The sequence below is a fragment of the Carassius auratus genome, chromosome 1, assembly GCF_003368295.1.
Source record: "Carassius auratus strain Wakin chromosome 1, ASM336829v1, whole genome shotgun sequence".
Classification (NCBI taxonomy): Eukaryota; Metazoa; Chordata; class Actinopteri; order Cypriniformes; family Cyprinidae; genus Carassius; species Carassius auratus.
Window position 1 is genome coordinate 23906063 of NC_039243.1, and position 16575 is coordinate 23922637.

At 37.1% G+C, this 16575-nt stretch overlaps 1 protein-coding gene across 1 annotated transcript in view; it reads left to right on the plus strand.

Moving 5' to 3' along the window:
- Positions 1–201: 201 nt before the first annotated feature.
- Positions 202–16575, plus strand: part of LOC113055429 (heparan sulfate glucosamine 3-O-sulfotransferase 3A1-like) — a 29117-nt gene continuing 12743 nt past the window's right edge. Inside the window, 2 exon segments of the mRNA XM_026222085.1 lie at positions 202–221; positions 223–762. Of these exon segments, the coding sequence (XP_026077870.1) occupies positions 202–221; positions 223–762 (560 nt within the window).

Sequence of the window (16575 nt, forward strand, 5' to 3'; positions counted from 1 at the left end):
CTATTTCTTAGACTAGTAAGAGTTTACACAAGACAAGGGGGTTTGCATATCCACGAGGGTTTCTGGAACGCGGCGCGTGCGAACTCTAATCCACCTTTGATGCTCTCGAGCTCCAAACTCTGCCTTATTTTTTGATGGCAAGACTGAGTAATGCCAGTCTAGCATGGCTGTCTCTACAACTCATGCCATCCCTGGACCGACATGGCATTTAGCCGCGCATTCGGACACTCCGTCCAAGAGCATCTTTAGGACTTTCGCGGTCATGTTGCTTTCTATACTGGCGTCTTTATACTTTATCCACTGCCTCGCGGAGCGATGCGGGACCTGTATCCCCACGGAGAGAAGAGAAACGGGTCCGGTGGAGGGATTTTACGTCTCGAAACTGAAAGATATTGAGTCGCTGAGGAGAAAGAGACTTAAGAAATGGACCTCCACGAGACCTCTGGTGATGAGGCGCCACAGCTTAATCCACCGGCTCGGAAGGGTCAGGGAAGAGAATCTTCCTGGACTTGAGGCAAACGTAAATTTGTCGAACTCTTCGGATGTACATTTGGAGCCGGGAGGCTCGTATTTTGATACAGGTAAACTGAGCGCGTTAGGTGAGGGCAGTAAGAAGCTGCCCCAGACAATCATCATCGGCGTTAAAAAAGGCGGAACGCGCGCGCTGCTGGAGTTTCTGCGCGTGCATCCAGATATTCGCGCGGTCGGTGCGGAGCCGCACTTCTTCGACCGTAACTATGACAACGGACTGGACTGGTACAGGTAAGCTACACCTGATCCTTGATGATGATGATGATGATGATGGTGCCCAGCCTACACTACAGTTTGAAAAGGCTTTTTAATATCTAAAAAAGAAAATTATTATTATTATCATAATTCATGATTTTTTTTTACATCTAATTTAGTTACATGTAATAATTTATTGTATATTATTTTATACAACAACAACAACAATAATAATAATAAATTAATAAATTAGTAGTTGTATGATTATTGTTATTTTATTTTGCTGTAGCGCTGGTGAATCGTTTTGTCAGTGTGACAAAACACGTGTTTAAAAAAAAAACTAAAATAAACGAGTAACACATTTTTTGAAAAGTTACTATTTAAATATATTTAGCATTTAAAGTAACAAATATTTGATTAATAACAAGTTTATTTTTAGTAGAAGAAAAACTATTTGTGGGGTTCAAATTCTGTTCATTAAAATAAATGTAAATGTAAATAAATAAATAAAGCAAATAAAACCATCTCATGATTGAATAATTCTGTATTAACAGTATTAACATTAATGATATAAATGCTTCATACTAATCCCCTGTATCTTTTTTTTCTAACCAATTGGTAGATCAGATTAAAAGTGTAAAAACAGCCCAGATCTGATTTGTGTATTTCCTAATCCATAAAAATCAAAACCTCAGTGTCATTAGTAAACTATCTCTTGAACAATTTTGGTATTTGGAAATCAAATTAAAGTGAGAACATAAGCTTAAATTGCACTACATTATTTAAGGTCAATATTATAAGAATTAAATAAAAAAGGGGGGGGGGGGGGGGGGGCTTAAAGGAAAGATATGCATTTCTATCAAACTTTTTACTTTTTTTCTAATTGTTTCATGATTGTATCAATTTTATAACACACTTACTAAAGAATATAAGAAAAACAGGTTTTGCTTTTATGTATTTGTATATTTTCTGCATCTTTGGTTAACATATCTTCGGGATATTGTTAGAGTTTAACAGCAGCTTGTATTTTGCTGCTCAGTGTAATGTGCCATATAAGACATCACAGCTCTGTTATCAGGAGGGATTACGGCCATAATGAAAGGTTACCTGTCTGTCTCCACAGGTATATTTCACCAACAGATTAGGTAATGCAAAAGTACAAAGACAAACTTGCCCTAATACCATCTTTCCCATCCTTCTTTTCATCTCTGATGGACTTGGACTTCCTTCTACTGAAAGTATACATAAAAAGAAACAAATAAATATAAACAGAAATCCTTTAACTCCTTTAAATCAATGTGCGGTCTCTCTTTTCAGCATCACTCTTTCACACATTCTGTTCATCCTTTGTGCTTTGTTATATCCATGAGGATCGCATCCATCCAGAACAGTTGTCAGGAGTCTTGGGAATGCTGTTAGTCGTAACTCCCCCTTCCTTTAGAAAGAGAAAGGGCCCTTAATTTAAAACGACACAATAAAACACAACAACTGCAACACCAATGTTATTTGCTAGTTAGATTACTCGTGCATTTACAGTATGTCTGCTTATACTGCATGTATACTTTTTTTAAACACAGCAAATGCATTTAAAAAGTGCGGCCCATCAGGTAAATGGACAAAAGGTGCATGGAATAACTAAGCTGGCAGAAATTGTTAAGAAATGTGCTTGAGCTGAAACAACTGTGAAAGGCTGTCAACTTTCTACAAGACAGGAAAAAATAAAGAAATAAACTAAGCAGCAAATGATTTTCTCTCACCCTCTTTTCTCAAATGAGCTGAAAGACATTTCCTGAATATATATGCACAAGGCGTGACAGTTTGATGGATCTGTGCAAATGTCTTAAAAATAAAGAAAACAAACATAAAATTACTTTTGCTGCGTAAATTCTCACCCTTTGTCAAACCCTCTGGGAATAATTGCTTTTCTCCCAACCTCTGAAGTTATGAATGGGCTCTGTTTTTTCTTCTTTTCTTTCTCTCTCGCTCTCTCTCTCTCTCTGCACTAATCACTGTGTCCAATTTGCCGGAATTATGTGACTCTTTTCAGACTAGGCTGTGAATGTTTAAACACAGAGACTTCCATCTGCAGGGATGAAGGTCCTTTGTATGTCGTAATGGCTGATACAGAGACTGTGAAGGAATCACACAAATTTGCTTCTCTGTGGGAATATGAAACGTGTGTGTGTGTGTGTGTGTTTTGTCAGTTATTAAGTTGCTCGTGTCCAGTTGGTCGTATTGGTGGTGCGAAAGTGGTGAGCATTTTTGCTGTACTGTTTTCAGCAGTTTGTCATAGAACAAAAACTAAATAATTTAAGTAAAGTAATTGTAGTGTTGCAGGACTGCATCTGTGCTACTACAAATATCAGTGTTGTGGTTGCTTGTCAAAACATTACTCACCCATCTGCAGTCAACATTGTAACAGTGAAATCAGACATGCAGCCAGAACATCTGTGAGATGTAAAACATTATTAAATTATGATTATTGGAATTAGAAGGATTTTTATTTGGGCTTTTTTTTATATATAATTGACAGTTCATCAGCTGAATGTCAGCTTAAACAAAAAGTTTCCAATATCCCACTAACATATTTCAAAAAATGTATTAATAAATACAATTAAGAAATATTGTTTGCAAGGAATCTAATTATCATCAAAACCCAACAAGTATGAAAAATCACCTACAACTGAAACAAACATCAAAATTAGGCTTTTTATAATTAAAAAAAATATATTAAATTGGATACATTCTATATCTGATAAAACCAAACAGAAGATTCATAAACATTTTATATAAACAAGTTAATCAAACGTTGGTTTTATGTACAGAAGTGAAAAAACTGCTAGTGCACTTTATATTAATGAGATCATTTTTTGTTGTTGTTTTTTGTTGTTTTTTGCTGAACTTCACCTGCTTGCACACACACTTGCATGTGCTTTATTGGACTATTCTAAGTTTCTGTACCTGAGCCAGCCTTGGGGCAGGTTGTACTGTAATGTTGTAGTGCTAGGATGACATAAGCCAGCTGGGACATGAGATCACACTGAACAAAGAGACCCCTGTGTGTGTGTATAGGCCTTTGATCTGGTTTGGCTAGGGGCATCACTGTGACATGTTCGCTCAAGTTACTGCAAATACACTGAGAAACACTATCATCTCTCTCTCTGCAATTCTTACTCAGTTTAGTAGAAAGTTAAACAGCATAATTACAATTTTCCAAACACTTCTAGATAATTGCAGGTATGCTGATCACATTTCGCTCAAAGCATTTATGACTTTCCCTTGATACCAAAGCTTTTACCAGTGTAAAATTGCATGTTATCATGCTCTTTGTCTAAAATTGACTTTATTTTGTAGTGCAATAAGCCCTTGACTAAAGCTCAAACCAAGTTAAGGCCTTGTGAATTACAGCGAGACACGGAGTATAAATGTGCTTGTTTGTGAATATGTACAGACTTGGGTCACAGAAAGGTTTGGACCTTTTATGTAGGTCATGTGTTGAGTTGAGAGGTCAGTAACTGGATCTGCTAAGTGAAGGATTTCAGGAGGGTGAAAATTAATGTCAGGAGTGCAACTGTGAGAGGGAACTCAAGAGGTCTCTCAACTCTTGTAAAGGGAATGTGTGAGCATGCAATCTGATAGACTATGGTTGGGTACGGCCAACTAGCTCATGATTTAATAGACATTGATATATATATATATATATATATATATATATATATATATATATATATATATATATATATATATATATATATATATATATATATATAATTGGGTCGTGATTATAACTGTGCCAAGCAGGATCAAATCGAAAAATATTAATTTATTAACTATAAATGCATAAATAGATCACAATGTATTATATTTACTATATAGTATTTTATGAAAGCCATAATACATGCACATGCACACAAACAAGGACAAATACCCACTTGCAACAAGTGTCTTATGACATTCTCTGCAGAACACACATTGTGTTAACCCCCTCAAACACACACTTGCAAACACTCTTAAGCAGCTGATCCCCAGAGCCGTTTGGGGGGCCAGGGCACAGTGCTGGTTGTCAACAGCTGTCTAAAAGGCATTCTGGGAATCCAGCCCCCAGTGGGCACTGAAGAGAGCGAACAGGTGTAGACTGCTCCCCAGACACCTTCACACACACACACACACACACACACACACATACTCAGTTGATGCCGTTACCAGGTACGATTCCTTCACAACCTGAACACAGCTCAGCAGGACACATATTTGCAACTTTCGGCACTAAGATGAGAGCAAGTGGGCTTTGATAAAGAGCGGGAGATGGGATTGATGATTTGCTGGTTACAGGTGACAGAGAGCAACACTAAAGGGTGAAAGATGTTGGCCATGAGAGTGTGAGAGCGTGCAGACACCGATGGGAATGCAAGGGATCAGTTACTCACAAGTCGGGTGTCACCCCTTGTTTATGTTGTCCGATTTGTGCAAGCTTTGATCGCAAGAAAACTGTTAGGGACTATTTTCAACTACAGAGATGGTGTCTAAGTGACTTTTTATATTGTATGGCACAGCAGAGAAGAGAAAGACACTTAAACATCCAAAAGCTTCATCTATGCCACCTATTGAGACCAGTCTGCAACAAATGATTCATCTCACTTAGGGATAGTTCACCCAAATTAAAGAGTCATTATTTACCCACCCTCAAGTAATTTCACCAAAAGTACAAAAAAGTAAATAAAAATGACTCTGTGCAGTTGCCTTTAACCAAAAAAATTCGATACGATACACTGGTGTCACGGTTCGGTTCGGTACGGTTCGGTACGTTTTACATACAGCAAAATGGAAAAATTGGCAGATAAATTTCCTTGATTTTTAAAGAATACTTTATTTATTAAATCTAACAAAGTATGTTTTTTTTTTTACATTGAACAATGATGGAGCTATTCTTTACCCATCTTCTATGGTGTTTTCTTAGCAGCATACTGTATAAAACAAAAACAGCTCCTTATAAAAAAAAATGAAAATGTTATATTGTTGTAGTAGTTATGAACAAATACAAAGATGTAACTTTTTATATGGAACTCTATAACTCTTTATATTGAGTGTGTTTTTACTCAATTGGTTTTCTATAGGGCTTATGTTTTTTTGGAACAAAGCAGGAATTACGGTCTGGCTGAAATGGGCTCGTGAAGGAATATTGTAACGGGGCTCAATTATAATAAAGCATGTTCTTAAAACCTGCGTTTTCCACTATAGGCGCTCGCTCACTCAGTATGCGCTGAAATGGCAAATGTGTTTAACAGACCAGAAAAAGAAGATCCTCCAATAACCAACAGGTCTGGTGTTTGGGTGCACTTTGGATTCCCTGTAAGCTATAATGGTGATGATAGACCAATGGTAAATAGTAAGGTCTCATAACCGCGCCTATAACGTAAATGAAGCCTACCAATCGCCGCAGTGATGTCTTTTGCCCTGTTTGAATCCGTTGGAAATGTTTGCCTAAATGCTGCGGGGATAGTTTGTTGCGTGTATGTTTCTCCTTTTTTTCGTCTTTTCCCAGATAATGACACACTAAGGTGATGTCGGCGTAAATGAGTTGACATGTTTCAAGTATTCCCGCTGGTGTTTTTTTTTTTTTCGCTGGTGTACCCTATTGTCATGTAGATGCAACATACCATTGTTTTTTTATCCACCACTCTCTTGCCATCACCATGGCTTACAGGGAATCCAAAGTGCACCCAAACACCAGACCTGTTGATTATTGGAGGATCTTCTATTTCTGGTCTGTTAAACGCACTGGCCACCGCGTACCGTGCATTAACTGCTCGCTCACTCAGCGTGTACTGAGTGAGCGAGCGCCTGACTGAGTAGCCTAACATAAACATGTAAGTTGGTGTTTTTTTCTTCTTCGGGGGTGTCAGGGGCATTGCCTGTTACGTCGTTTGGGTTATTGGGCTACCTTGTTGAACACATATCATTATATTTCACTTTTTTTTTTTTTTTTATATAATTAATTAGTCCAACGAACCGTTCGGTACATAATGCATACCGAACCGAAAGCCTCGTACCAAACGGTTCAATACGAATACGCGTATCGTTACACCCCTAGACAATATAATTTTAAATATGGGTAAATCATCTCTTCAAGTGTTTACATTTGTAGAGATTCAGTTGGTCATTAAAGGTGACATGAGCAACAGTTACTCATGTGATCCACCTTCTAAAACAAGGACGAACCTGTGACCAACCAATAGTAGCACATGGTCACATGGCAACTTCCATCAATTTAGCCTCTGTCAGTGAAAATACAACATTTACTGATTCTTCAACATGTGAAATAGTGCATGGCCATGCAAAATTTATAGGAGACAACAAGTCTTGATAGCATAAGTTAATAGCAGCTGTGTGTGCTCAGTCTTAGTTTGGCAATAAAGACGTCTCTTGAATATTTTAATCTAAGTGGACGCATTTTATTGCCACCAAATCGTGAAACCTTAACAGATAAACAGAGCATTTTATTCAATAATCTCTTAAGGGCATATCTGCGCATGTAAATTTGAGTTTATTTGCTCTGGACATTGTGGAACTACACTGGTTGATGTTTTTGTATATTTTAAAACAAACTAACCCGGGGCAGCTCTCAATGTATCAAGCGAAGCAACTCAAAACTTTACCACTCGCAGCAATTTAGTGTCATTTCACCTTCCTGTGCACAGATTCCTCGCTCTTTCCCTAGAATAACATTGAAAGTGGTAGCAAAGTGTTATCCTGTCATAAAGAAGCTGAAATAGTACACCAAGTACTTGGCAGCAGAAGTACATGTGGGTTTATGTCTGTGCAGAGCCTGCAGGAACAATGCAAAAGGAGTCTGACAATATAAAGGAGCCGTGGATGCTTGTGAACTAGACCCAACAGCTCTGAATAAAACTACCCACAAAAAAACAACAACTACATGCAAGCAAAGCTGCCACTACAGTGAGCCAAAAGACAGTACTTAGAACAGACACAAAGGGAGAGAGGGGTGTTGTGGGTAAATGATGCATGGCAAGAACACATACGTGTTACGTCCTCAATGGGGCGGAATGGTGGAATAAAGCCTCTCCGTCGCATGATGGATTTCACTTTCCCAGCTCACAGGCAACAGCTTTATCACAGGAAAGAGAGAAAGCAAATTTTCCACCCAAAGACAGACATGAGAGAGAGAGAAACAGTAAAATAGAGCAGTAGTTCCTATTACCATTCTGAAATAACTGTCGAAATGAGCAAAATCAACACTTTTCCAGCTTGACTGTATTAATTAGTAACATTTATTATTTATCAACTTAATCATCTGGTGAAAATGAAATGCATACCCATTATAAGTACTTATTCCAATCATGAATCCAGCACAAAGGCCTCTTTTAAAATGCATAAGTCTTTTCTTTCATTTTTGGCATACTTTGTTCCTCAGCCACATTTGAAATATTATAGCAGCTCTTGTAAATTATAAGTTTGCACTAGTGTTGATGTGGTTCCTATTGTTAGGTGTTTAACGCTGTGGGTGTTCTGAGAGCTGTCGTGTGAAATGTGTGTGTTATCTTTCCATGTGACCCGTGCTAGCAGTACAACCCAGACCAGTCCTGTGGTGTCCCTATGCCACTGTGAATCAGAGAGAAAACAAGACAGAGAAAGGGGGAGAGAAATCTAGAGAAATGCCATGTGAAAAATGTAATTGTGTATATGTGTGTGTGTGTGTGTGTGTGTCAGCCCAGTTTAACCCTTTTTCTCTTCTTGTGCACTTCTGCCAGGCCCGTACGTTCTGAGAGAAACCAAACATATAAACAAATATAGAACAAATCTAATCACGACATAATGCATTGATGGTGCCTTCATATAATATCAGAATTACTGTAATTAAGACGTTCCAAACTGTATAAAACATATAATTCTTTATTTCACAACCTCAAATTGTAATTTTCTACTTCACAGTTTATCATATGAAATAATTAAAATGGCAGCAGCTTCAAAAGATGAATACAGATATGTAGCAACCACTACATTTATTATTATATTTATTATAGCTGATATTACCTAATGTGCTTTCTTAGTTCTTCAATATTTTAAAAGTGAATATATCTAAATAATGTATTTTTTTATTATTAATTTATTTCCATGTTTGCATGTAGCTGAGGCTTTTATCAAAGTTACTTACAAAAGAGAAACAAATCATTCATCACAGAGGCAACAATATTTTTTAGTATGCATTGACAGATTTATAATAAAGATAGATTACTGAAAAAGTGAAGTGACATGACATACAGCCCATGAATTCTGAGTGATCCATACTCAGAATTCATGCTCTGCATTTAACCCATTCAAAGTGCACACACACAGAGCAGTGAACACACACACACACACACACACACACACACTGTGAACACACTCCCGGAGCAGTGGGCAGCCATTTATGCTACAGCGCCCGGGGAGCAGTTGGGGGTTCGATGCCTTGCTCAAGGGCACCTCAGTCGTGGTATTGCCGGCCCGAAACTCGAACCCACAACCCTAGGGTTAGGAGTCAAACTCTCTAACCACTAGGTCACGACTTCCCCAATTAGAAAACACTTTAATAGAGGTATAACAAAATACAATAAATCTCTTAATTTCCGTTTGTTTGTTTTTTTAGTTTTTTTTTTTAAAGCATTTAAAATATATATTTTTTTACCATTAGGAAAGCCACATACAGATCAGTTTTAATTTGTGTTTAGATTGTAAGTATTGAACACATTATATATTCAGCATTAGACAGTACTATCAAACAACACAGGTTTGCTAAGTCTGACATACATAAGTGAAAGTGAAAGTGAAAAAGTGAAAAGACAAGACTTGTCATAATCCTGCTGTATTTCCAAATCACATGCAACATAATCTACACTTTGTGCATGTGCTGGTTTTATTCTTATCCACTCATGTGTTCATGTTCAATGCATATTGTTTTGACTTTAGAAATGAATTTGGGAAATCTATCATGTCATATGCCATCTAATCCAGTGTAACAGAAACATGCAAGAAGACCCGCGTACACCACAGCCCTTGTAACAGACACTTGAGGGTTGGCATTCTCAGCCAAACTGGGCTGATCTCCTACACACACACACAAAACAGAGAAAAATAGAGACGTCTGTGGTAAAGAAAGACATCATACCACACATACAAATGCTAGACTCTTTGTATTAATTCTTATTCTGCGGTAAAAACTCTCAGGTGGCCACAGTCTCTGTAAACATACAAGCACTGTTAAAGACTGCACACGGTGCAAGAAACCACGTTTAAGGTGTTGTTCTGAATACCGAATAACCCTTACCACAATACCTATAGATTTATGACACAAAATTAGTGGGTTGAGATGTTCCAGCATTCTTTCCTTTGTTCTTCCGCATATATTTCAAGAGATGATCCCTATTGTGATTTAAATAGACTCATAATTCCCTGAACAATTTTACTGGACATGTTTCAGGATCCAATAGACGTTATTTAGCATATAATTCACCATTTAGACATATAACATGAGCAGTCTATGTGCTTAGCATATGTTTGTTGAATTCATTCATCCTCTTTATGAATATACGTTCAGCCAGACGTAAGCTCACCCTACTACAGCAAGCAGACAAATCAGTCATCAGGAGAGAGTGACCCGCTCTGGCACCGGAGCACTGACAAATGAAGCCCGCTGGCAGAGCTTGGCTCTTTTGCATAAAGACAGAGTGTAGGCCGCTGAACGGCTTGTGATGGATACTGTAACCACAGACTCCTCTGACCAGGTCCAGTAATTTAATGAGTCCCAAACTGAACACTTCTATTTGCTAATGGAACCAGCCCTGACTTGCCATTAAACAGTCTGGAGAAACTCTGACAGAACACCGTGTCTAAATGAAGGAGGAGAAGCACTTCTTTATTTGTTTTGCTTTCTTGTTCGTGAAAAAATGAAGCATGTATACGGCATTTACAAAGTCTAAAACAGTTTAAAAAATGTATAGACTTTTCCATGATTTTTCCAGTCATTTGAGATGGCTAATAAAAGCTTTATTTAACCCTAACCCTAACCCTAACCCTTTATTTAATATAGATTATAGAGTAATTTATAGCCTAAAAATAAGTTATATAGACTATAGAAATGGTCATGACTTTTCCATAACCTTTAAAGATGTTATTAATTTCCATTACATTTCCAGTCACACTTCTGAAATTCCCTAATATTTCCTGGTTTTCCAGGTGTATAATTTCTGCACCACAAACGAAATTGCTATATTTTTCCCCTACTTTTTTTTAATGTAATAACAACATGGGATGGGATTACCTGTTTGTTGAGCAATGGAAGACAGGGGAGTGTTTCTGCATTTTACTTTCAATGAGGCCAGAAATATTACCTGACACTTGTAGCTTGCATATTTAGCATGAGGTACTGTACACAGCTGTTGGAAAGTTTAGGATCAGTAAGTTTTATTAATGTTTTTGAAACTAGTCTCTTATGCTCACCAAGGCTACAATTATCAGATCAAAATATACAGTAACATCAGTAATATTGTGAATATTATTACAACTTAATATAACAGTTTTCTCTTTTATTATATTTTAAAATGTAATTTATTTCTGTGATGGCAAAGCTGAATTTTCAACAGTCTTCACAAAAATCCTTCAAAAATAATTAGAATATGCTGATTTAGTGCTCAAGAAACTAAAAAAATAAAAAAAATAAAAACTCATTGGCGACCATATTGTTGTTATAAACTCCTTGCATCTAGACCCAAACTGCATTAGATTGAAATTAATTTCAAATCCCTCATTTGTCCAGCGGAGTCAAACAAAAATCAGACAGAAGCCACTAGCTTGTACGACCTCTTCATAACCTCGCCTACAGGCCTTGAACATTTAATAACACTCAGACCGCGCACTAGTATAGTATAGCGGTTTCATTCTTTTGAGGGTAAGTGTGACAGCATATTTAAAGAGCCTGGACTAATGAGACAAGAAGAAAGTGTTTTTAAGGACATCCCCCAGAAACAGGACACTCTGAGAACTGCGATGCCTCTGAGGTTCTTTAAATCTCTCATTCCTTCATCCTCTTTGGAGACACACCTTTCAGCTACTGTCCCAAGTAATGACGTTTCCACTGTATCTGGTCAATAAAAGTAGTAAGTACTTGAAAAACATCTTGCTGTTTGAATTTTGACTGCAATCCACTGTACAAATGGTCTCAAAAAGTATTTGGACATTTTAGCTACTTAAAAAAATAATGAGCATCATTAACAAAATATCAAAATACAACACAATTTCAAACCAAATGGCATTTATTATACAACAATATTCACTTATACTTTCACTTCGAGAAAAAAGTTTAAATATATAATGTTATAATTAATAATTAAAAAATAGATCTAAAAAATAACAGAATATAAAGAGAACTGAGATAAGCTTGAGATTAATTTGTTTTCAGATGTCACTTTCTTTCCTATTTTGTTATCTAATGCACTGAAATGCATTGAAGTGTGGCATACAAATACAATCACAAACACAATTATTACTTTAGAAGAAGATGAGGAATCATAAGTCAAAAAATGAATCTGTCAGCCACTTGCTGTAAATCATCATGCATTACTGCAGTGCCGAGGATGATCAATTCATGAGGCAACGGACCTTTCTTATCCGAATTAGTTTATCAAATCCACATAACTCAAGTTATATTTAGCCATAGTCTATACTGGAAGTATACATTACACCACATTTTATCTCATTTTATCCTCCTTTTGTTCAGAGCAAGAGACCTTTGGGAAAACAGTTTGGAAGAGTGCTGTACAGAGACACAGAGATTTATGTTTTATATTATAAAAAAATCTTTCAGTCAGATCACTTCCCGTTTCCTCCTGGTGTTTACTGTACACAGGCAGCCCACCATTGGGGGAAACTTATTTAAATTTGCTAATCACCTTAATTGAGGTCTCCCAGAGTATCCGCAACAACCATAATTCCATTACACAAACTATTTTGAGACATTTTATAAACACAAATGAGGCTTCAGGCCCTCCCACCACACCTAATGTCACTAATATGTGACGTACACAAACAATTCCAGTCTTTACACTATCACTAGAAAACCATTAACCTATTTCTATGGACATGAATGATACCTCAAATCTTGCAGCTTATTAAAATTTTTCTTTATTTTTATTGTTAAGTGATCAGATATATGATTTATACATGATGAGCTATAAAACGGGTAAAAAAATAAAAAAAAAACAATTCTCTGACTAGAAGTGACCTGAGCCAAATCCAGAGACTTGACGTAAGTCTGCTCTATCCCAGTAAGCAACTACCCAGAATACCCTTGCAACACCCTAGAAACCATCCAGAATCCCTTAGTAACAACATACATCACACCAGCATTGAGGCGGGGAGTTTTGCACAGATAAGAAAATCTGTAATACAGATTCTTTCATAACTGCTTCATTTCTTTTAACATCTGGACAAATTTAAACCTCTCCTGGGAGTGTGAAGGAAGAAGACTGCTCTGAAAGCACTGTTCAAAAATCTCTAAATGTGCTCAGCCTACACAACTGTGAAACATGTAATGATGCGTTATTAATACTGCTGTGTATTTCATTAGAGAGATAAATGAAATATGCTAGGATGGCTGTATTTTTCTGTGCTGATTTCAGAGATGACACATTTGTTTTCATTCAGTTATTCTGAAATAATCATTGGAATCTTTTTAAATCTGATTCTTCTTAATAATATGGACGGCATGCTGAGCAATGAATTTAATTAACACAGGGACTTGAGAAATATAATATCACAGAGGATTCATGGTGTGATTCTTTGATGGAAATGTGCCTTTATTAGGTACACCTTGCTAGGTTTTGGAAACATTGCTCAGAGATTTTGGTCGATATTGACATGATAGCATCACGCAGTTGCTGCAGATTTGCCAGCTGAACATCCATGATGTGAATCTCTTGTTCAACCACATCCCAAAGCTGCTCTATTGGATTGAGATCTGGTGACTGTGGAGGCCATTTGAGTAAAGTGAACTCATTGTCATATTCAAGAAACCAGTTTGAGATAATTTGAGCTTTGTGACATGGTGCATTATCCTGCTGGAAGTCACCATCAGAAGATGGGTACACTGTAGTCATAAAGGGATGGACATGGTTATTTGAGTTACTGTTGCCTTTCTATAATCTCTAACCAGTCTGCCCATTCTCCTCAACTGCTGCTCTCTGAATATTTTCTCTTTTTCGGACCATTCTCTGTAAACCCCTAGAGATGGTTGTGCATGAAAATCCCAGTTGATCAACAGTTTTTAAAATACTCAGACCAGCCCGTCTGACACCAACAACCATTCCATGTTCAAAGTGACTTATATCCCCTTTCTTCCCCATTCTGATGCTCGGTTTGAACTTCAGCAAGTCGTCTTCACCACATCTAGATGCCTAAATGTATTGAGTTGCTTCCATGTGATTAGCTGTTAAGCTTTTTGTGTTACCAAGCAATTGAAAAGGTATATATAGGGGGAAATCCTCCATTACCTTTTTGTACGATCTGCTTACATTTGGGTTTGGGGTGGACCTTCATGTCCACTTGTTTCTAAAAAATGTGTTGATTTGGAGGATGTGTAAATGTCTATTTTTTGGATGCTCATGTACCTTTAAAGATACTTTCGCACACTGAAACAAATACTTATGGAGAGCTTCTTTAAACCACAGCACTTAGACTTTTAGAGCAGGCAGAGTGTTGCTTTTCGCATAATTGCCCTAAAAAATTACAATTATGATTTCCTCCAATACACACACAATGTTTTTAATCTACTCACTTCTGCTGCCTCAAACTGTGCATAAATGGCCAACTGCCTCCTCTGCAATTTTCATACATAGTACTGCTCGTGATAGCTAATGTATATGCAAATCAGCCATTATATATAAGATGTTAAATTACCCAGAATATAAACGCAGCTAATATGCATTTTATTCTCTATATTTTGGGTTGTTTATTTATTTTTTTCCTTGAGCGATGCTCAAACAGTGATCCCATCTTCATTATAATCCATTTCAATCTCTAATCGTTCTTTTGGTATGTGTGGAGCATTTGTCTTTCAAGCATGGCCTCCTCACTCAATCTCTCTCTCTCTGTCTCTCTCTCTCTCTCTCTCTCTCTCTCTCTCTCTCTCCCTCGACTCCCCAAAATTTTACACATTATCTTCCTTCAGCACTCTCCCATTATGCTAATGCATTTTGAGGAACGATTTCATCAGTATGAAAAAAATAGAGTAAAATCTCTCTGATTGATTAGGTGAGTTATTATATGGGAACGGCCCACCTCAACACCCCCATATGCCATTATGGATGACACATAGACAACTGTTCATTTATAATCATGGCCATGAACTGTGTGTAGCTTAAAGAGTCTAATATTAGAGTTATTTGGAATGAGCACATTAGTTATAAGACAGATAAAAAAGCATGATCATTCACTCTGATGTCAGTTTGCTTTAAAATGACCACTCTTTTGTTTAACAGGACAGGCTCTATGACCATTAAGCTTGCCAACAATCAAAACTCAAATTCTTCCATTGTTTTTTCTTATTTGCAAAAGTATTTTCGAAACAGCCACCCTATCAAAAAACAATCTTTCCATTTTGTTCCAAGACAAAAGCAGAGTTCTCAATAGGTCTTTGTTAAAGTCTTACAACAGCATCCTTCAGTAATCCAGTCCTCATCTTCTCCTCTTCATTTAAATAGCAGTGCCATACGGAAACCTAACCATAGTTGACAGCTTTTCACAACACCCTCCGTCACACCTCCTATCAGCAAGCAAACCGTTTCTATTCTGCAGCATGGATTTATCTTGACTGTAGGAAAAAGGAAGAGGTATTTCAACATGTTTCTATTCTCCAAGGACAGATATTTCTTTTATCGGTGTTCACCACATATTTTTCGGTTCTGTTGAATCTGGGTTCGAGCCCAGTCCAACCGTTGCTCAGTTCAGACACCATTACTAACCAAAAAGCCTTTCTTCGTAGTCCTGCTCATCTCTTCCCCGTTTTTTCAATCTTCCTGCATATTAAACATACTAGCAGAACTACTGCAGATAGCTTCGTTCTTTCATTTTATCGTCACGGTCACATGTACCACATGATTCAGCCTCTGTTGGATGTGAACGAGGTGCATGCAGCTCCATTTCTTCCTTGGGCTATTTACTTAATGGCTAATGAAAAAAAAAGTCCTCCAAAATGTAAATGGCACATTAACCCACCCCTTTTTCCCGTTTTCTAGCCCTCCTGCCTTTCTTCTAACTCCTCGTTCGGATAAATTACTGTCCTAAAACATTATTTCACATTACTTATTCTGCCCAATATGTAAGAGGAAAGCAAGATGAAATCCCATCAAAAATTTAAAGCAACAGACTTCTAATAGACTTCTAGATGGCTAACACACACTGCTGGTTGTTTGTTTCTGAAAATGCTATACTGAACGAAGAAATCCTTGTAGAAGGAATAGAAAGTATATGTAATGTAACTATTTGCATGCTCTGAAGGAAGTAACAGTGCTTGCCAGGTGCTAATGTTTCTGGTAAGCTTAGGTTCATATTTAATTAAATGAATTCATCAGATTAAATACAATTATTCATTTTCCGTGAGCCTTATGTGAGGAACAACATAACATGACACCGTGCAGATGATTAAATACATATTGGTTACAATGTACTTGAGAGCTAATGATGTTATAAACCAATCAATGTCACTGATGTCCAACCATTACCTTATACAAATGTACTGAAATACAAATAAGGATTTAACCATTCTTAGGTGAACTATTCTTCTAGAAATGCATACGGTTC